This window comes from Phalacrocorax carbo, chromosome 10, assembly GCF_963921805.1.
Source record: "Phalacrocorax carbo chromosome 10, bPhaCar2.1, whole genome shotgun sequence".
Classification (NCBI taxonomy): Eukaryota; Metazoa; Chordata; class Aves; order Suliformes; family Phalacrocoracidae; genus Phalacrocorax; species Phalacrocorax carbo.
The window spans coordinates 24,109,183-24,130,651 of record NC_087522.1 but is presented as its reverse complement, the minus strand read 5'-3'; the positions used below and the strand labels follow the sequence as shown (position 1 = coordinate 24,130,651).

The 21,469-nt window shown below is 47.5% G+C and overlaps 1 protein-coding gene across 2 annotated transcripts; it reads left to right on the top strand.

The window, feature by feature from the left end:
• The first annotated feature begins 1,028 nt into the window (after positions 1–1,028).
• DLL4 (delta like canonical Notch ligand 4) lies at positions 1,029–13,186 on the top strand. Of its 2 annotated transcripts, XM_064462529.1 has the most exons (11): positions 1,032–1,631; positions 1,757–2,020; positions 2,555–2,612; positions 3,268–3,537; positions 4,595–4,655; positions 4,764–4,894; positions 6,306–6,475; positions 7,556–7,775; positions 8,256–8,964; positions 9,709–9,817; positions 11,268–13,186. In XM_064462529.1, exons 1-11 carry the CDS (start codon positions 1,578–1,580, stop codon positions 11,271–11,273), a joined length of 2,052 nt encoding a protein of 683 aa, XP_064318599.1. In that variant the 5' UTR covers positions 1,032–1,577; the 3' UTR covers positions 11,274–13,186. The 2 variants fall into 2 exon arrangements, with proteins under 2 accessions (XP_064318598.1, XP_064318599.1); XM_064462528.1 differs by lacking the exon at positions 11,268–13,186 and having other exon boundaries at positions 1,029–1,631; positions 9,709–11,244.
• Positions 13,187–21,469: the final 8,283 nt, after the last annotated feature.

The window sequence follows — 21,469 nt, the reverse complement described above, 5'->3', positions numbered from 1 at the left end:
CCAAAAAACCACATCCCCTCTTTGCCTTCTTTATTTCCCACCTAAAAAAAGAGCCTGGACTGGGGAATTAACGCGGCCAGAAAGGGCCCTTTGGGAGAGCACAGGCGCTTGGGGGTGACTTTGCAGCACCCCAAGCCTGGGCGCTGCTTCCCAGGTGATCCACGCCGGGAAGGTCGGCGGCCCTGGGAGCCGGGCGCTGGCATAGAGGTGGCAAGACCTCATTATCATACAGCTGAGGGTTTATCTCTCTCTCTCTCCCTCTCTCTTCGCCCCCCCGCCCCCCCTCCCCATCCATTTAACAAGCTGAAATAAAAAGCCACATGAAAGGCCTTCTCTGTGCTTGGCTTTAATGAGGGACACGCGACCCAACAATAAGCGCACGCCGCAATCAGGCCAAGGGCTTGGCCGCCACACGCCAGCCCGGCCACAGCGCGACACGACCCACGGCCCCCCGCGACCCCCGCCTCGCTGCCTGCAAGCACCCCACTCTTCCCCTTTGCCCCTGGGTTGTTTTTTATTTGGGGGGGGGGGGAGGCGGGGGGCAGCAGGAGGATAGCCGGGACCGCCAAACGCGGCCACCTCGCTTCAGCCCGCGTTTGCCACTGGGTTCGGAGGGGCGACCGAGAGCCCCAGCCCACCCCGCCATCGCCACCCCCCACTTCCCCGGGTGGGTTTCGCCGTTAGCCCGAGGTGCGGGCCGACGCCGGGGGAGGCGGCGGGGCCGTCCCGGTTGCCCGTTTAACGAGTAAAAATCGTTTCGCTTCTACTTTCCGAGCCGGGACTAGGCGGGGCAGCCCGGGGTGCGGCCGGGGCGCTGCGGTGGGGCAGCAAGCAAACAAGTAAATAAGAAAACAAGGGTGTTTTTTAAACATTTCTTCCGCTATTGTTCAGCCGCTCTGGAAGGCTGCTCCGTGGAGAGGCGCCTGATTTTTCGAGGGAACTCTCTCAGTGTGAGCGCCGTAAATATCTCAACAGATGCTTCTTGGTTTGCTGGTAATCAGCTCGGCTCCTCGGCGGGCAGCGCCGGCAGCAGCAGCAGGGTATTAATTCTGGATATGAGGGCTCTCCGCAACATTTGGCTCTTTTTTTTTTTTTCTTCCCAGAAAGGAAAGATGGAAAAGGGGGAGGGATCGGCCGTGAGGCTGACTGACAGTTTACATAATGAGCTTGTGAGGATGCGAGGCAACTATATAAACAGCTCGAAGGGAAGCAAGTTTTCCATTTAGCGCCGTGAGCACCGGCCGCAGGAGGAGCGGTCCCACACCAAACACTCCCCTCCACATCTCCCACAAAACCCACCCGGCTTTGGAGTTTATAAAGGCGACGACAGCGACCGGAGGCCGGCGGTTGGTTGCAGGATTAATTCCCAGAAGGGGGGGACACGGATCGCCACCTGGATTTTTATCTTCCCGTTTCTGCTGGTGCCCGGGGAATATTTGGAAGAGCAGGTTGCTCCTGGAGGATCGCCGTGACCCCTCTCTTTTCTCCCTCAACCGAGCGGCGCTTGCTTGGACCATTTGAGGAATACAGGAGGAAAACTAAACCCACTGAGAACTGGAAGCTCGAATAACCCAAGAATGACAGCCTTGCGCATCTTTGGCTTGACGTTTCTGTTAACGATATTGCAGCAGGTAATGGCACACCAAAAAAAAAAAAAGGTTTCGCGAAATGTAAAGTGGGTGATGGAAGCAAGTTTGCATGGCAAAGCCGGGGTAAAGTCTGATTTGGCTATTTTGTGTGTCTCCCCTTTGTGCAGAGGGTGTCCGGCTCTGGCGTCTTCCAGCTGGAGCTGCACGAATTCGTGAATAGTCAAGGGTCCCTGGCCAGCGGGAAGCCCTGCTTCCCCCACTGCAGGACCTTCTTTCACGTTTGCCTGAAGCATTTTCAGGCAGTGGTGTCCCCGGGCTCCTGCACTTTCGGCAGCATCATCACCCCGGTTCTGGGAATAAACTCCTTCAGCATCAAGGATACGGAGAGATTTGACAGCCCCATTAAGCTGCCCTTTAACTTCACGTGGCCGGTGAGATCCCACTTGAAACCCGATTGCGATGGTGGGGCAGGAGGCAGGAGAGGGAAGGCACTGGTTATCTGTGATGTAAACAAACTACTTTCGCCTTTAGACTTATTTCCAGAACTTCCTTTAAAGCTAAAGAAAAGGGGTGGGGGAAGGGGGAAAGGGAAAAAAAGGGAAGGAAAAAGGGAAGTAGAAAAGGGGGGTAGAAGGGAAAAGGGGAAGGAAAAAGGGGGGTAAAAGGGAAAAGGGGAAGGAAAAGGGGAAGGAAAAGGGGGGGGTAGAGGGGAAAAGAGGGGGGGAGAGGGGAAAAGGGGGGGGAAGGACAAAATAAAGCGCATCCAGCCCAGAAGCACTCGGGGTAACAAATGTTATTAAGAGAAGTACAAGCAAGGGGTGGGGGGTGCGGACCCGCGCTCCGCGGGAGGCAGCGAGGGCGGCGCAGCGGTGCGGGGCTCGGCGGGGCCAGGCAGGGCCGGGGGGGCCCGGGGGGTGCCCGGGGGGTGCCGGGCTGACCCTCCTTCCCCCCTCCCCGTTCCACAGGGGACCTTCTCGCTGATCATCCAGGCCTGGCACGCGCCCGCCAACTACCTGCCGGAAGGTGACTACGGGGCCGGCCGCCGCCGGCAGGGGGCGCCCCTCTCGCGCCCCTCCCCCCCCGCATCCCCCCCAACACCCCCCCACACCCCACTCCCAAAGGGTTAACGGCCGCCCCTCCCCCCTTCCCCCCCCCCCCCCCCCCCCCCGCTCAGCTGTTTATACTATAACTTCGGGGGCGGCTTTATCCCACCATCAGGGGCCGCTTTGATTCTGCCCCGGCCTAATCTCCAACACAATTGCGTTTCCTCCGGTTTATTTTTGGCGTGGGAAAGCGAAGCAGGCTGCGGTGAGAAAACCGGGAGGTTGCCAGCGAGCCCCGGCCGCCTTTTCCTGTATTTTACACCTTGCTTAAATTCCGCCCTTTGGAAAGGAATAATGGCTTTGGGATGTTTTTCTGAGCGGAGAGGAAAAGGATATTCGATGGCAGCCCTGGCTTTCAAAGGGCCCTCTTGCTAAGCCCCCTCGGCCGGGGTTAGCGCTCCCACTCTGCACGCCCCGGTGACCACCTTTGTACACGGGGCATGCCCTTATGTACATATGTGCCCCCACACACTTATGTGCATGTATACATGAGCAGGGGGGACCAGTTTTCACGCCAGGGGCGACGTTGCAGGTGCTGTCCGCTGGCCGTTGACGTGGGGTTTGCTCTCCCGCAGGCTCCCGGCCGCCCTCGGAGGACTGCCTCATCAGCGAGATGTCGATCCAGCGGTCGCTGTCAGTAGGTGAAGACTGGTCGCAGGACGTGCAGAGCAGCCCATTGACCCAACTGCGTTACTCCTACCGGGTGGTCTGCAGTGAGAACTATTACGGCGAGAGCTGTTCCCGCCTCTGCAAGCGTCGTGATGACCGTTTTGGACACTACGTCTGCGAGGCAGACGGCAGCCTGGCCTGCCTGCCCGGCTGGACTGGCGAGTACTGCACCGAGCGTAAGTGCCTCATCGGCAACGGCCGCCATGCACGGCCAAGGGTGCCCCGCACACCCCTAGGCTGCCCTCGTCACCCCAAGGGCAGAACTGGGGCCTTTGTGGGCATCAGGCAGGACTGATGGCAGGACTGAGGCTCAGGGAGGCCTCAGCACCTTGAGGAATGTCACCTGCTTTGGCTTCCCTAGGTCCTCATCCGTGCTGATGGGGCGTTAGCCTGGGGGGGGGATGGTGCTCAAGAGGCCTTTGGGAAAACACAGACCCCCCAAGGCAGCAGGGAGCTTATGTGATGAAGGGACTTGGGACCCAAAAGCATGTTCCCTTGTCTGGCTCTGCCCTTAGCTGTCTTTGTGGTCAGCCCTTAAAATAAGGTGGCTGGCACAACGCCATGACAAAGCATTATGCACGGTTACCCGGTAGGCGCTCAGGGCTGTATTTTCACGCTGACCTTTCCACTCCCTGCCTGGGGAGTGAAAGCTCCACGCTGGGGACTTTGGCCCCTTTGGCTGCAACTGCCAATGCGGCTGTTCACCTCTGCAAGCATTAACAGCAAAGGAAGAGGTAGCAGACAAAGGGTCTTGGCCTGTATCGCTGAATCGGTGATAGCCCAAGTTAAAATGCTAGCAGCTTGCCCACACAAATGCTTCCACCAGTCCTGCTGTCAGAGAGGAGAGGCAGGTGTTGTGGCACAGTGGTGGGAATCTTTACTGTGGACTCGGGGTCCTGTTGGGTTTTTTCAGTCTCGTTATGCACAAGCCAAAGCCACCACCTCTTGCTCCTTTTCTAGCCAGACTTGCAAGAGTTCATATTTGTTGCATAAACAGAAAAATGAAAGGACAGCTTGTCAAATGTTGGCTCTCCTTGCACACTTCCTCCTGCTCCAGAACTCCCCGGACTGAGAATTTTTGAAACAAAGTTTGAAAGTGCGAAACTGGTTTTCAAAGCTGGTTTTTTGTTTTTTTTTTTTCTTTAAAGATGGCATTTCCCCTTTTAAATGTGCATTCTGTAGTGCCATGTGTGTTTACCTAAATATTTCTGCTTTTGTATGTTCTATTTACAGCCATCTGTCTGTCTGGATGTACTGAACAGAATGGATATTGCAACAAGCCCGGAGAGTGCATGTGAGTAGATGGCAACTGCAATCTGAACTTCAGTTAAAATATCACCTTGTAAGAGAAACTTAAACTCTTTTCCATGTCATTAATGTTTTAATCTGACTTTTCTTTTAGCTGTCGACCCGGTTGGCAAGGCCGCTACTGTGATGAATGCATTCCCCACATAGGCTGCCGCCACGGGACTTGTAAAACACAATGGCAGTGCATATGTGATGAAGGATGGGGTGGCCTCTTCTGTGATCAAGGTTAGTTCTGAAGGCTGCGCTTGTGGCTCTAGCTTGGGTGCGCCTCAGTACTGGACTAAGGAATCTGAACTATTGGATCTAGAATTAGATTTCCGCAAGGTACATAGGCATTGGTTTGCACCACTGCTGTCTCAGACACCGATTCTTGTATTTGTATGTGAAAACAGGAAAAGGTTTTTTTGTAGCTGCATTTTTTTGTCTGGCAAAAAAAGTTTTTTTCGCCTGGGGGGGGAGGAACCCCCAACAACCTGGATGAGCGTTGGCCAGGCAAGTTTTCTGCCCGCTCGAGCTAAGTTTAACTTATTCCCTGTACAACGATAACAATTTACTAAACAGTTTCCAGCAGCAGTAAACACCATCATTTGGGCCTTCCTTATTTTGCATACAAGGAAGTTAACTCATGTGATAAGTCTGGAGCATGAGAGAAAAATCATGTAAGCAAGAATGAAAAGTACAGGTTCCATTTTAAGGTACACCAGAGCACTTCCACCTATTCAACCCATTGAATCACTGAACCATAGCCAGCTGAGCAGTCATGTCCTCAAGGCCATATATGCACTGCTGGCACTGAGATCATTAAGTGCTTAAAGCAAGCTAAGTGTTTTCGAGAGAGTTATAGGATTAAGATGGCGAAGTCTGAATTAAGCAGGAAAAGTAAAGTTGCAGATGTGTTTTTTCTGCTTGTTGCAGAAGCAGTCACATCCCAATTACTCTGTGGTAAATATGGAGATAATAAAGCTTTCCTATTTATGTCCTACGAACTCGTGTGCTTTAACCCCTGTCTCAAATTTAAAGGGAAAAAAAAATAAAAGGAGCGTCAAGCTTGGCAGAGCGTTTTGACAGTTTAAACTACTGACATTGATAACAAGAGAGCATGGTAAATAAATAATAAAAGATTTCTAGTGTTTGTTTAATCTCCAAGCCAAAACATGTTTATTTCCTCCCTGCCTCCCCAGAATGTGCCTTGGAGCACACCTTTTAAAGATGGGGCTCGCTGTTTTAGTATGTGACACGCTGTACGCAATGCGTCTGTAGTGCTGTGGCATGTCTTTCAGAGAACAGGCACTTAAGAAATACATTTTCCAGCTTGGCATCTGAATCCCACAGTAGCTAGTCGGTTTATGCACACAAAAAAGGGAGGGAGGACCAATGCACTAAGAAAGTTAAATCATTGCTAGGTGTCTCAAAATGAAGAACGTGCGCTTTACAGTGGTGGACGTAGAGAAATATCCGAAATAGGTGATAATCTGAAACACCTGATTATTGCTGATAATAACCTGGATAATCATCTCCAGTATTCCTACCGATAGCAAAATTATAATACTTGTTTGAAAATTCTTTTTTGTTGACTAAAGTGTTTTTGCGTAAATGCCTTTTCCCAAAGATGTTTAACTCCTGGTTATCTTTTCAGATCTGAACTACTGCACTCACCACAAACCATGCAAAAATGGAGCAACTTGCATGAACACTGGCCAGGGCAGCTACACGTGTTCGTGCAAACCTGGCTTCACCGGTGTTGACTGCGAACACGAGATCAGCGAGTGTGACAGCAACCCCTGTAGGAATGGCGGTAGTTGCACGGTAAGAATATTTTAAATGTGTGTGTCTGTGTGTGAAGCAAGCCCCAGTATACCTTTCCAGAAACGGTTCTGTAACAACATAATGGGAATTCGATAGCCTGCAGGTTCATTACCGACACTCACAACTGTCATACTGAACCCTTCCTGAGAGGTGTCAGGGAAGGAAGTCTGTTACAGGAGGAGATGCATCATCTAGATTAGAACTAGTCAACTGATCCTTAGGTTTCTGTGGCAGCCATTATGAGAGCCTGACGAGACCCAAGGCTGGTGAGGGAGCAGATCTATAAAAAACAACGAAGGTTCACAGACAGAATGCGCTAAGTCTGTATTTGAAGAGCAAATAAAAGAAAACTTCTGCTTTCTGCTATGGGAGTGTAGTGTCAGACAATATGAGGACAACCAGCTGGAACACTCTGTGAAACAGGGCTCTGCATTTTTTGTTTCCTGCAGTCTAGTGTTTCAGTGTGTTTTCAGACCCAGTCAATGATTGATTCCACCTGTTGATAAAGCCTGATCGATTATAGATATCAAATGTAATCCGATGCATGTTTAGATTAAGGCTAATGGCGCAAGACCCTAGCTCCCTTCTCCCAAGGCCTTGGACGTGTAGTGCTTGGAAAGACAAAAGCGTTTTGTGGTGATGGAAGTAGTGGGGCTTTCCCATGGCAAAGCAACGCAAGCCTTTGTACAGGAGAAAAAAAGGGCTCTCATGCAGAGGATGAATGGCCTGATCACAGCTGTGTAGGTCAACACGTGCCATTCTGCTCTGGGAGGACCTCAGGGATCCCATTAGACAGCAGTGGGGTTAGTAACTTTTTGTCCAGCTGCCTGTAGGCTCCCTGCAACTGCACCTGCTCTGCTTGCGTAGCCGTGCCATTACTCCTACGCACCAAGTACGGCTGATTCATGGCTCCATCCCTCACAGTCCAGCCTGCAGTTAGTTACTCTCCAAACGTCGCTTTTGCCACATCAGGGGGTGGACGGGAAGGGACTGAACTGCGCTTGCCGCCAACCAAAAAGAAGCGTGCAAGCACTTACTTGGTGCCACCAAATAACAGTGGCCTAATGTTGTGTTTTGCAGGATATGGAGAACAGCTATCACTGCCTGTGCCCCCCTGGCTACTACGGCACTCACTGCGAGCACAGCGCTCTGACGTGTATAGATTCTCCCTGCTTTAATGGTGGCACATGCCTGGAAAAAGAACAAGGGGCCAGCTACACTTGCGTTTGCCCTTTCGGCTTCACAGGGTCAAACTGTGAAAAAAAAGTAGACAGGTGCACAAGCAACCCGTGTGCAAATGGTGAGTCTTTTTATATACATAAAAAAAATAATAAAAAATCTTATGGCTCTGACTTGTTTGTGCTTTTCAGTGCAGAAGTGATAGAAATCCAATCTGACCTCTACTCTTCCTCTAACACATTAGTCCCTCTCCCCCACTGTATTCCACGTCTACCCTAATTTTAGTCCCTTGCTGGGGACTTTCACTGGCACTTTCTACGCAACAAAACAATGCATAAGCTCTACCGTGGGACAGGGAAGGTGGCAGAATTAAGTAAATTAAATAAACGTTATTACATATTTACGAGGGGTGTATTTTTAAGGCGTGGTGATACAATTGGGTAAACTAGAAGGAACTTTTAGATGTGTGGTTTTTTGTAAAATAACCTCCCTTTTCTTGAGATAAAATAAAATGCTAACTGGGGAGGGGTTTAGGTTTCTGAGTGAAATGGATTGCAGACTAATTTTTTTTTAAATTTATTTTACTTTTTTTATCCCTCAGATGGTAATTGCTTTTACCTTGGTCAGATTCGTGTGTGTCGTTGTCGGGCTGGTTTCTCTGGTCAGAAATGTGAGATAAACATCAATGATTGTGCCAGAAACCCATGTTCCAATGGGGGAACTTGTCATGACCTGATCAACGATTACTCCTGCACGTGCTTGCCAGGCTACAGTGGCAGGAACTGTGACATCAAAACCAGAGACGAATGTGCTTCTGGGCCATGTGAGAATGGAGGCACATGCTACAGCGGACTTTATAGTGCCAGCTTTGTCTGCTACTGTCCTTCTGGCTTCATGGGCAACCGCTGCGAATTGCCGGTTTATTCAGTGCCAGTTACACTTCCTCCTAAACCAGTCCCCTGGATTGCTATATCCATGGGAGTGGGGCTGGTGGCTTTGCTCATACTGTTCTGCATGATAGCAATGGTCATCAGGCAGATGAGGATGCACCCAGAGCAGGACTTGGAGACAATGAACAACCTCTCTGACTTCCAGAAGGACAATCTCATTCCAGCTTCCCAGCTCAAAAACACCAATAAAAATAAAGACCTTGAAGTAGACTGTGGGCTGGAGAAATCAAACTACAAACCCAAGAATCATAAACTGGACTACAATCTGGTAAAAGACCTGACAAGTAGAGCGACACAGGAAGATAAGTATTACAAAAGTGAAAAGTGTTTAGGAGAAAAGTCTCCCCTCCGACTACACAGGTGAGAACGCGGTCTTCCTTCTAGCCTTTCTTAAGGCACCTCATCTTCATAGCGGTCTAGAAGCAGATGAGAAAATACGGGGGAAAAAGAAACCTTGAGCAGATAATAGACAAAACAGACCAGTGCAAAGCCAGGAATCTTCATACTGGGTGGAGTTTATGTGTCATGGCCAAGTGGTATCCTTAGCTAAGTCAATTAAACCGAGCATTTGTGCAGGGTGCTGCTAGGATGGGTACTGGGACGGGGAGCGGGATGGCTAGGTCAGTGGTGAAAGCGAGAAGTGACTTCCCTTCCTCAACAGATCTTGAAGGAACAACTGTTAAGGCATATAGTGATTAAAAGTAAGTGTTTCACTTATTAAGAAGGCAAAATGGTCCACTTACTGAGAAGACCAATAGAGTAAAAATAACTCATCTTTTTCAAAAAAAGGAAAAGGGCAGATATTCGCTGGCTTATCAGTCTTCAGATACGTGTCCTGAAAGCCTTGTCTGGGACCTTCTTGTGGCTGTTACACAGAGGTCTGAGGAGCATGCTGTTAGGTCAGCCACGGCAGAAACGTAGGAAGACAGCAGCTATTCCTCACTTCCACTTTTCTAGTAAAATGTCCTGCCATTATATAGAACATGCACTTCCCTCCCACGCCTTCACAGCTATCTCATTCCACCCCTCCATATTCATGGCAGATTTTGAGAGTCAGGCTTGTTAGTAGGAAACTAACGTTCCTTTCTTTCTGCCCTGCCTTAGTGAAAAGCCAGAATGTAGGATATCAGCAATATGCTCTCCGAGGGATTCAATGTACCAGTCCGTCTTCGTGATAACAGAAGAAAGGAATGAGTGCATCATAGCCACAGAGGTAAGTAAGTACGCAGGTGGAGAGGCATAAATTCACAAAGTAAAGGGGTAAAATTATCCTTTAGAATTGCATCCGAGAAGGTTACTCTATTTCTAGGGATCCCAATGCTTCCCAGCATTCACATCTCTTCTGTGGCCTACACAGAACATACAACAGGGAAAATAGAGAAATTACCAGCTCTGATTTTATTAAACCAGAGATTTTGAGCTTAGATGAGTCAACGGGAGGTGAAAGCACAGAACATCAGCCCGTAATAATCCTACATTGTGCTGGGTTTTTTCCTCTTAAATAGGTAGTCAACAAAAATGGAAATAATAATAATTCACAGGCCCATTGATGTATAGCCACTTTTTTTTTTCCCCATGACTACAATGGATAATCTGTGTTCTGTGGAAACAGGCAAGGCTATTGATTTTCAGCAGAAGGTGGAAGGTAGTTGAATGTGTTAGCGGACAGGCATAACAGCCATTTAGGAAGTCTGTAATAAGGTAATTTCAACCTCTTGGCATTTAAGATCCAGCTATATATTCTCTAACAGGTATTAATGCTGTTATTGATAAAGACATCTAGATTTTGAAATCTAGATATTGAAAAGTCAGAGGACAGATACACGAACAAGGAAGGGCCCAGCACTGAACTTTAAAGACTTTAAGAAGCAACTATTGAGGAACCAACCGGTTCCTGAACAGTTACTGACGCTTTGGAAAAAGGCTCAGTGGAAGGAAAAGCCATTTGACCTTAACCAACCCCTGCCGTCTTCAGTGTAGCCATGCTTAGGACTAGTTTCAGACTCCAGGAGAAAGAAGCTTGCTGTGCCATATAGCAGTGATCTGTGAGGTCAGATCTGCAGAATTCTGTCTCCCTCGCCAGGGTGGATATCAGATTTCCTCCGGAAGGCAAGCTGGAACAGAAGTCAACCAACAATATTAAAAGTTTAAGACTAAGTGAAAGGACTTTCAAAGATACAAATGACAGCTAGCCGCTTCATTCCTGTTAACTGACCTAAAAACCATATCTTCCTTTGAAGATCTTGCTGTTCAAAGCTAGACTCCCAGATTTACGTCAGGCATCTCCAGAAGTGTTTTTATTTTCAGCATTACAGTCCCTGAAACCTCTCTCCACACCATTCAGGCTTAATGCTTCTGAACACAAGCTATTTAACTAGACTATATGCTTTTTACAGAGACCTAATGGGAAGCACCCAGATTTGTAAGCATTCTTCCCCTTGGTCCAGGTAGAGAGGTTACTCATCATACAGGACAACACTTTTTCCCGGTGATTCTTTGTCTCTGGACCCAGCCAAAAACACTGAATGCGGATACTTAAACTGCAGTAACGTCTGGCTTAAACTGCTTCGGTCTGACATACTTGAGTTATGATTTGTCAGTTCTGTAGTACTCTGTATGCTCTTCTTCCTTCTCACTCCTGGTATTATTTTATATCCTGACAGGTATGAGACTGAAGATCAGCCAATTTGCACCTCAGATTTGGTAATACCAGTGGATGGATGTTCCTGCTGCATTGTTTACAATTCAGAACTGGATTGGACTGTTTTTAATTACATGCAACTTGCTGCTCTCAGGCGGAGGATGGAACTGGGTGAACTGGACAGACTGTGAATTTACTGAAAGATGCAATACACCTTTTTGTTCTTACTGCCCTTGTCTGAAGTTTGACACCAGAAATCTCATTGGCTATAGAAGAGGTGAGGCAGAGGGAAGAGAGAGGGGTTAAAAATGTTGTTTTAATTTGTTTTTAAAAGATACTGAGGCCAGTTCCTCATAGACAGACCCCTGGCTTTCCAGAACTCTGGTTATGGGAGGTGCGGGTAGATGAGGAGGCACTTAACTATCACAGATGTTGCCACGGAACATGTGAAGACAGACACATTGCTATGCAGATAATGGATACAGTATAAACGAGGTCTCCGGTTTTTTTTTTTCTGGGTTTAAAAGTGCCTAAAGTGTGTCAAGAGAATCTAACAAGCCCAAACAGACACTTGACTGCTGTTTCTGCAGTTACCTGGACAGTATTGGGCGGGGGTGGTTGATACGTCCCGCTATGCATCTATTTGTGTCTCCTCTCTCCTGCTGCATATACTGGATACTGTGCAAGGGGCGAGAGGGGGAAGGAAAGAGGAATACCGAATTTGCATGTCATCTCAATTGGTGACGCTTTGGAGAACTGATTAACCCAAGCCATGACACGGGATGGGATTTTTGTGGATTTAAACGTTCGAGAAGGAAAAGATGTGATAAGGAATGTGTACTTCCCCTTCCCCGTTGATGAGGAGGAGGAGGATGTGTGATCCCAGCTCTATTTAAAGCCTTACAGATGCGTTTAAAATCAATCACCTTTATGTGCTGAGGTGTCTCAGCTGTTTTCATGCCCTTTGCACTACCAGTGATTGTGAATAGACATTACTTTCTTCTTCTCCTTCCTCATTCTCTCCCCCCTGCCACTGCCTTATTTTGATACAAACCCCCAAAATTATTTTGTGTTTCTGAATTAGATGCCACCTTCTACTGCAAATAGTCTCAAAATTGCAGCTGTTACTTTCTGAAAGAGAAGAAGCAGTGTGAGACACAGCGTTGTCCCTCCCCCCCCCCCGTTTCTCCATCTGGTTGCAAAATCCTAACTCCTGTCCTTCATCCTGGTTCCAAATGCTGAATAGCAAAGCACCCACTGAGATGCTCTCTGCCAAGACAGGTGGAGATTAGAGTTAGAAGGTTCTACGCTCATCCTGTTTCTTTCATACCCACCCACCGCTGCACGGAAAAGGGGAAGCCTGCCCCTGGAAACCAGAGGTGTGCAGAAGCTCTTCTTTAAAATATACATATTTACAGCAATAATACTGGACACCCTGGTGGAAAGTGCTGTCACACTAAGGAGAGGAGGCGGCGGGGTGGGGCAGAATGAGGAGGGAGGAAACAAGATCTCTTTGAAGAAACCTGGACCGTGCTATCTCTCGGACAGCGATATTCCTGCCCTTGTAAAGCCTGTTGTTGGACCAGCCCATCTACTGCCTTGGACTGTGCAGACAAGACCCCCTTCATAATGTCCACTACTGACCTTCTGCTCTGACCATGTAGGACCATTTTGAAGATGACCTTCAGAAATCAATAATATGGGTTTTAGTTTGTCTGTTTGTAGTTTATTTTGAAGACTAGTATTTCAGTAATTTAAAAAAAAAATCAGAAGCACTGAACTTTCTACATTTTATAACATTATTTTGTATATAATGTATATTTATAATCAAAACAGAAGTGTAAATATGTTTATTACTTCTCATGTAATGTTTTTAATGTGATGACAAAGTTTGAATTTTATTTTTTTTTTTCAAGCAATGAAAATACTTTCCTGCTACTACGACGTTTACTGTGGTTTGTCCTTTTAAGCTTCAGGTTCCATGATTCCGTGACAGCCAAGGTTACCTGACGCCCCAGAAGTAAGCTGGTCTGCCTGTTCCCTGCAGTCAGCCCTACATTTACGTTTTGCACACCAACTGCTGTCAGCTGCGTTTATAGCCGTTAACCGATGTCAACAAAGTGGTTCAGCTGAGTGACCTTTGTCTGGCAGAAAAGTCACACATGTTTTATACAGTGATATAATAGTCATATATACACACACACATATATGTATTCCCTCGCTATGGAGCGGGGCTGAACTGTGAGGAAAGTTATTTTTATTAATCCTTCACTCTTCCTCTTCCATGACAACTTGTGGCATGGAAGATACAGTTTTAATACCACTTCAGAGCGGGGTAGGGTTCACTTACAGAACAAGATACGATTACTATTTTTTTAAATCCCATTTCTTTAAGTACTTTCAGTAAGATCCAGATCTTGCCCTGCTCGGGTTACTCTCACACGGCATCTACATCTACACCTGCAAGACTCTATCCTTGTTTGTTTGATTGTAATGGGTAAGATTTGTCTTTAACTTGTGGGATTAGGGGGAGTTTCCCCACACTACAGCAACAGCCGTGTTCTCCCAGGGCATCAAAGTGATTTTCCTCCACAGTCCTTTTGGAGGACATTTCCACAGAAAAAAATTGTAAAAAGCACACTCGTATGAAACACTCCCAGCAGGTTCAGCAGCCTTCGAAGGACGTACGTTTACGGGCAATTAAATCTCCCACCAGCTCAGCTAGGTGCAATACAGCCAACATCTGAATGCACAGAAGCAAAAACTGTAAGAACTGCAAACCACTGCTGCACTATTTTAAAACCAGCCTTTTTTTTGTTGTTGTTGTTGTTGACAAAATGCCCCCAAAAAAAGCATCTTAGTGTTGGATGCCTTTCCTGTCTTTCCCCAAAACAAAATCTGACCAAAATTTGCTAGTTTTTTAAAAAACAGAGGGGGAAAAAAAAACCATCAAACAAACCCCACTGGCATCAAAAAAGCACTGTTACAAATAATTTTTACTTTGTCATGAAGATACTGCAAATAATGCTTTATAAGGGTCCTTCTGAGCGTATTATTAAGGTTACATAAATGCTATTTACTTGGGACGGTTTTATTTCTCCCTCTTCAGTTCTTTTCTAGAGAAATTAACTTGCAAATCCCAGCTAATTTCCCTGGCTACCCTAAAAATAAATTTAAGATGAAACTCAGAAATAAAAAGCCACCTCCCCTCCCCAAACATTCACCCTGTAGAGCAAATTATGAAAAACAAGCCATTGACAAAAAGCTGAGCAGATGCTCCCTGCTTGCAGTCCTTCCTCGGCAATGTGAAATAAACCCAACAGATGCCTCTCTTAATTGAGCACATGGATTACATACACACATGCACTCTGCCCCGCTTAAAACAAAACACACACAAAAAATCAAACAGGAAAATAGCCAGCGAACTCTTCCCAAAACCTAGGCAAGCAGGAATGCTAAGACCAAAAAAGACTCAACTCTTCCTGCTCAAAATGAGACAGGAAACTGTATCCACACACAGAAGGGAGTTGAAATCCATTAAAGCCCGTGGACCTGATTATGTAGATCCCACAGGGTAAAGCAGGTACGACACATGCCTTTGTGTATCCACACAGGAGAGAGGAAAGAAGAAAAAGCATCAGCTTACAAGGAAATCTGTGAATATTTACTGGAGGCAGTACTGCATTATGCAGCTACCAGAATAGATCACAGATCCTACACAGGAAAAAGAGGAGCTGTGCCTGCTTCCACACAGGAGGAGATGGAAAGCATATGTGAATCCGTGCACGTGTGCACATCCCCAAGTCCTTGCCAAAGAAACTACAAGCAAATTAGCTGAACACATAATATGACCTGAATTTAACCCACGCCTTTAGACAAAAATTTCCTTAGCCGAGGGCTGCAGTGCGCTTACTGCTCACCAGCCTGCCCTGCTGGGTGAGTGCATCTTAGAGCCACGGTGCACGAACTCACTAGGAGGAGCTCTGAGATCTTTCTGGGCTGTAAAGACTCAACCTGAATTTCAGGGATTCCTCCTGAGGACCACAGATGATACCAGGACCTTAAATCTACCAACAAATAACGTTTTTTCTCTTAACAAGATTATACGGTTCTCAGACCCAACTGCACAACTTATTTCTCTCCACATAATTTGCACGAACTCTGGTAAGATTACGGATTTGGCTTGAGGACTGCACCTGAACTTGGTTTTCATTTTAAAAGACTGCACAAACTCACTTAAAAGCAGTGTGACAAAACAACTTTAAGACCGGACTGCTGATTCTGAGAAACTCTTTGGTGTTTCCTTGTATTAGCACATGATAGAAACTATTTCAAAGCCAAGCATAGCCCTTCAGTCTAAACAATTTCAGAGCTGGACTGAGTGAGAGGGGTGCTGCTCCATGCAGCACTTCGCTTGAGTTTTCCCATGTTCAGCTCCAGCCCTTCGCCATTTACCTCTTTAAACAGGCTGCTGATCAGGGGAAACAGATGCCGAGATATACCCGTAACTATAGCACCCACTGGTGCTGAGACAACATGCAGCAGGACTGCACTGATGCAAACACAGCACAAGACACAGAGTTCAGTTAAGTTAGTGTAAATGAGGGATAATTGTAAAAATTGGCCTTGATACAGGACATGCCTAAAATGGGATAAAATGTAAAATGCATTTTATTATGTACAATTCTTGTCCAGCAACAGCCCTCAGCCTTGAAAGAGCTGCTGAGAAAGCCTAAATTATTGTGCAGTTGCAACCATCTAGTCCAACAGATGAAACCATCTCTGTAAAAATGCATTTCAAATATTTTCATTGCTCCTCAGTCTTTTTTCTTTGGTTCATGCTAAAATGAGAAAGGCACAGCAGGCCACTAACCAACCTGTACTATAGTGGCTTTAAGTGACGGTTATGTGTCTATGTTTGCCTGTCATTCCCTTATCTCACATACCTGATCCATAAATACATATTAATTTTACGCAGTAGAGACAACAGTCCCAGCACATTTTGCTCACAATCCAAACTCCGGTTGTGTAGAATTTACATAACTCAGTAGCCCTCTTCCACGCTTCACTATTTTCATAACTTCAATTTTACAGCCTCCCTGGAGAGTCGACATCAAGGTTTCCCTGCCTCCACACTCCCTCTGTTTCAGTTTTGCCAGCTCAGCTCCTAGAGCCCGCAGGTAGTGACCCTGCTGGCTGGTAACGCCCAAAGCAATGACATTTCTCCTTGATCACTCCTGCACCTGCTCTAACCCTGCCTACTCTGCTCTCAGACCTCGTCTGGGCAGCACCGTGACTCAGCATGATAAAACTACCCTTTCTCCTCCCTCTGCTAGTTTTATCACCACCGCTGCCCTCGCTCCTTTCCCCCGTGCAGCTTTGGGGCATATTTCTGCAGCACCGTGTCCTATCACGCTGCAGGGTTTGGACGGAACTCTCTGATCCACCCAGTAAATGATTGCGTACAGAGCAATAATTTCAGGTGCTAGAGCAGTTGTTCCATGCAGTTCCATGCGCTTGATTCTGGGGATCGGCACATACGTTTGTCCCTTCCCTTTTAAACCTTGATGGCAGACCATCACCTTCACCAGGTGCTCCCTTTCCACAGGCAGATCAGCTGTCCTCCCCAATGAGCTGTTCAGCCCTTGGGAGATGCAAGGGGGAAGAGACACAACGTTGATCTGCTTAGGCTCACACAGCAGCCACTGCCACCCAGAGGTCTTCACTGCCTTCCAGCAATCCTCCACACATGTCCACGAGGGACTCAGTGGTTTACAGGCTCTGTGCAGCTCTCCACACTGCAGGAGTGCATCCCTGGGCAGGAAGAAGAGCAGATAAAGTTTAAAAGTGAAGGGCACAGAGTGGACTGGAAAACAACTCCTGCTCTCCAGGTCTCCAGCTCGTTGTCCTCCCCTCTGACTGGGTCACTCAGGGCTTCTGACTGACATGTCATGTGAGAGGGGAGACCTAACGGCTAAGGCAAATAGGGTGGTTTGCATCTGGAGATGACATAGCCCTGGATGTTATGTGGCCCGCATAACACAGATGAACCCACGATTACTTTATCTCTTCCATATCCTGTAGAACAGTGATGGACTTGCCTTTCTCATAGGTAGCAGCGCAGTATGTAACTACCATTGAAGGGCTTAATCCTTCCTCATTTCCTCTGTAAGCACTGTGACTTTCCTCTTGCCCACCAAGATGGAGACAGTGCTCGGAGTCCATCTATCCCTGCAGCCAACCCACCCTGCAGGCTGCTCTGCATGAAGACCAGGTCATTCCCAGGAAGAGCCCCCAGGTGCAAAACCGCACCTTGTTCATAGTAATGTTTTGCAAATACACAGATAAATGAGGAAAGCATGCAGTTTGAGTAGAGGCTGTTTGGCGATGACATCTTTTATTGGTGCTTTATGACTTACTTTTTGAGTTGTTGCTGGCTTCACAGTGGTTTTGTTGATTATGTTTTGAATTAACTGCTTAGAAGGTCACAGAAGCACCATGTTTGGTTTTATAAATTAAATTAAACCAACCCGTACTTAACATCGAAACGGATCTGCTGAGTTAGGTTTGTAGCTGGAGAGGCCATCACCAGCCAGAACAGGACTCGACCATTCCTGGCACCATGCAAGAGCTCTGACGATCCCTATACTTGGGCACGGGGCTCCCATGATGGTTTGTGAGCAGGGTCGAAATTCCTGGTGCAAATATGAATCGCTGTGCATTTGAAATTCCTTTTCTATTAACACCGTTTAATATTTGCCTTACATTTTCTGCTTTGGCAGAAAATGCCAAAGCATTGCCAAAGCAATTTTGTTCCTGCTCGTAAACTCATTTGTTCTCTGGAAGATTGTCAGCAAAGAAACACAACACAATCTGAACAAAATGTATCGGGGGCGGGGAGAGGGGGGGAATGCACACAGGATAAAAGTCTGATAATTACAAAAGAAATGGCCCTGCTTTAACCCCCTCTTTCATTTCAGCCCACCAGGTCCAGGTGTTAGCTTCTTCATCAATAGCTTCTCCTCCTCTCACTCTCCTTATAGCACAGAGGCTCTTTTATTCCACCAGATTCCCTCCCTTCATGAAGATTACACTGATTTTCACTCTATTAATGGTATTTATGTTTGTCTTAAGTTGCTTAGGAGGAGGTTTCTGAAGTTCTCCAAAACTCTAGATACAATTCACAATGCATGGCCAGGTTTCTGGAGCCAGAGTTCACTTACATCCCAGGAATAGGTAGAAATTCCTGTTCTTATAACTACAAAGAGCTCCTTTTTCACGGCGATAGCATGCTTAAGAAGCCCTCACGTCAGACATGTGGGGAGGAAGAATTTCCTCGCTGCTCTGGCAGTTGCTGCACAATCTGCTTTCAGTCATCTTCAGCAGACACAGGTTCATCTCACCTCATCACAGCCATCCAAGCATGAAGCATCTAGTTTAAGCCAACTGTGAGATTTATCTAGGGTTCACAGAGAAAGGTAGACCCTACCAGCGTTTTCCCCTGGAGAGGCATCTGAAATAACTGGGAGCGAAGGGTGACTCTTGGAAGGGCCAATGCCATTAACTGAAACCTGACAACTACCTTTAAGACGGTTTGGGCTGTGCAAGGGGCATCCTTAGGTGGGAATTTGCGGAGGAGGCAATACTTCTCTGAAGGGAGCAGGATGCAGACACTTAGCCCCTACACATCCTTGAGAAAGCCTCCCTTTCGATGGCTGCCTGTTCCCCTCTTCTGACATGTGAGATGGAGTTGTTAACGCTAACATGACTCAGAAGGATGTTGTGAGGACTCATTCATATCCTTCAGACTCCTGTGGCTGCGGAAGTGCAAATAGGACTTTACCGGTCTTGTCTTATTGTTTAAATAGCCGCTCAGTGTAAACAGTATCTGGGCAAACCAAACAGTGGTACGCGGAGGCAGACGTTGCTCCTGTCACCGCCTCTCATGGCGGAGGAGCGCTTTCCTTGAGTTTGAGCCCAAACCGGCCGCGTTGTGGCGCCATCATCACTTCCTGTTTGTTACCTCATGACACTGTTTCCTGTTTCCTGCCCGATTAAGACCGTGCCAACTCCTTTTCCCAAGCCCGAACCAGCTTCCCAGCACCCTCCTTTTCGGCTCACACAAAAACACCGCCATTGACGCCGGCCTAGTGGGGAGGGGTGGTGGTACTGCTGGCTGCCCTGTGAAGCACAGCCCTCTGCCCCCACCAGCACCTTTCCTCTCCCTGCCCACTTGGGGACCCAGTCCTAGGCTAAAGAAGCAAATCTCACGCGTCCCATAAAGTGGGAGAGAAAAAAAACGAGGTGCTGGGAACTCCCAGGGTTTGACTGCAAGCAAGCGCATGGCAGCAAGGTGCCTGCAAGGCACCTGTGTGAGCTGGGCACAGACAGTGGCAATCTGAGGACTCACAGGGCTCATCTCTTCAGGCATCCTGTATGTCACAGGGCTCACCGTTCGCTCAGCAACATGGCTCTGAGCTGGATAAAGCAAATGCTGCGGGAAAGCACATTAAGGCATCAAAGGACAGGGGATTAATGTGGTCCCCGGTAGCTAGTCTCAGTGGCTTATCACCTCCATGGTAAAAATGCTTCCACTTTCATAGCTGAATTTGCTTTCAGCATCCAGATGCTTCTGATGATGTCTTTCTCCACTCTATTTAGGCCCTTTTAGTCTGTGGTATGTTCTCTCTGTACCTGTAATCAAGTGATGTCCCCCATCCTGTTTTGGTATGTGAGGCAGCTGAACCCTTCCAGTCTTTCCCTGAATGTCAGAGTCTCTAACGCTGTAGTGAGCTCCCTGGCTCCTGTGGGAAGAACACTCCTACTTCTACTCTCTACACCCTTCTTTAAGCACCCAAGATCCACATGGACCCCAGAAGGCGTCCCTTTCCCAAACCCCTGGAGGACTGCTGTCTTCTCACCAATGTTCTGACGGTGTATCCAAAGTCCTAACAGGGTCCTGGAGATCTCTCGGAGATAGGGAGCAGCCTACAGACTGGCAGAAAGCAAACACTCTGCAGTTCTGATTTTTAAGGGGCTGGGAGGCAGGGACACAGGGGAGAGCAACCTGCGTTTAACACCACTTCACACTAAAGTACAAAGGAGCCTTCTAGGAGCTGTCACATAGCTCTGATCTGTGCCTTTACCAGCTCTCCTGCAGTCACAGCGACAATGACCTGTCACAACTAGATTAAGCGAATCCTCTTTAGCGTCCAGTACCCAGTTCAGGGCCCAACCAAGCTAATACGTATTACCAGTTACTGGCTGTGCTGGGTCACCACCTTTCAAATATGAAGAAAAATAAATAGCCTTTGCAGACATATGCCAGAGGCACGCGCCCATTTAAGCTTAGCAGAATGCCAGTGAAACTGCGAGCTGGCACTTTATTTCCTCCATCACACCTACAGTAAGCAATAAAAAAAATGGCCCCTGTTCCTTCCCCTTCTGCCTGCTCTGTCTATTTAACCTGTAAACTATTGGAGGAAGGAGCTGCCTTTTGCTGCAGCTTTCACAATATTCAGGTGCTTCTGAGACACAGCACAGGAAAGACCCTGGACACACTGAACTGCAGAATGAAGTCATCAAAGTAGCAATAATTGATCCACAACACAAAAAATGAGAGCTGATTTCCCTAGCTGACCCTAACGAACATGACATACCCATGCTTTGAACTAGCTGTCTTCTTTCTAAAAGACATGGAAATAAGACTGTACCACTATTAGCAGTCCAATTGCAGTACAAAGCTTTATGGCTATTCCACCTGAGCGCTGCTGTCAGAAACCTGAGCAGGCAATGGTAGCAGGGCATTTTCTGTACATTAACTTCATTACGGAGGTGTCCCTCCACAAGTAACTGTGGGGCACACTGCTGGGAACAGGCTGGAGAGGAACAGGTCATACCACACGCACCCAAACTGGCAGCATGTGGGAGTGGTGAGAGTTCTGGTGTTGAAGGAGCTCTTCACAATGTACCAGCTATTGCACTCCCATTTTGTCTTTGGAGAGCCAAGTACCTTCATCTGTGCAGAGGACAGGGGGAGCAGCGGCAAAAGGGAGTAAGTATTTGCACCAGTTCCAAAAGCCTCACACACGTGGGCACAGGCAGGCTCGCAGTCCTTCAGGAGCCAGAAATACAGCATCGCTGACGAGCACGCTTGAGCCAGTAGAGGTATGTAGAGTAGTCGCAGCCTGAGACTGCAGCTCTGAAGCTGTAGCTCCGAGGCTG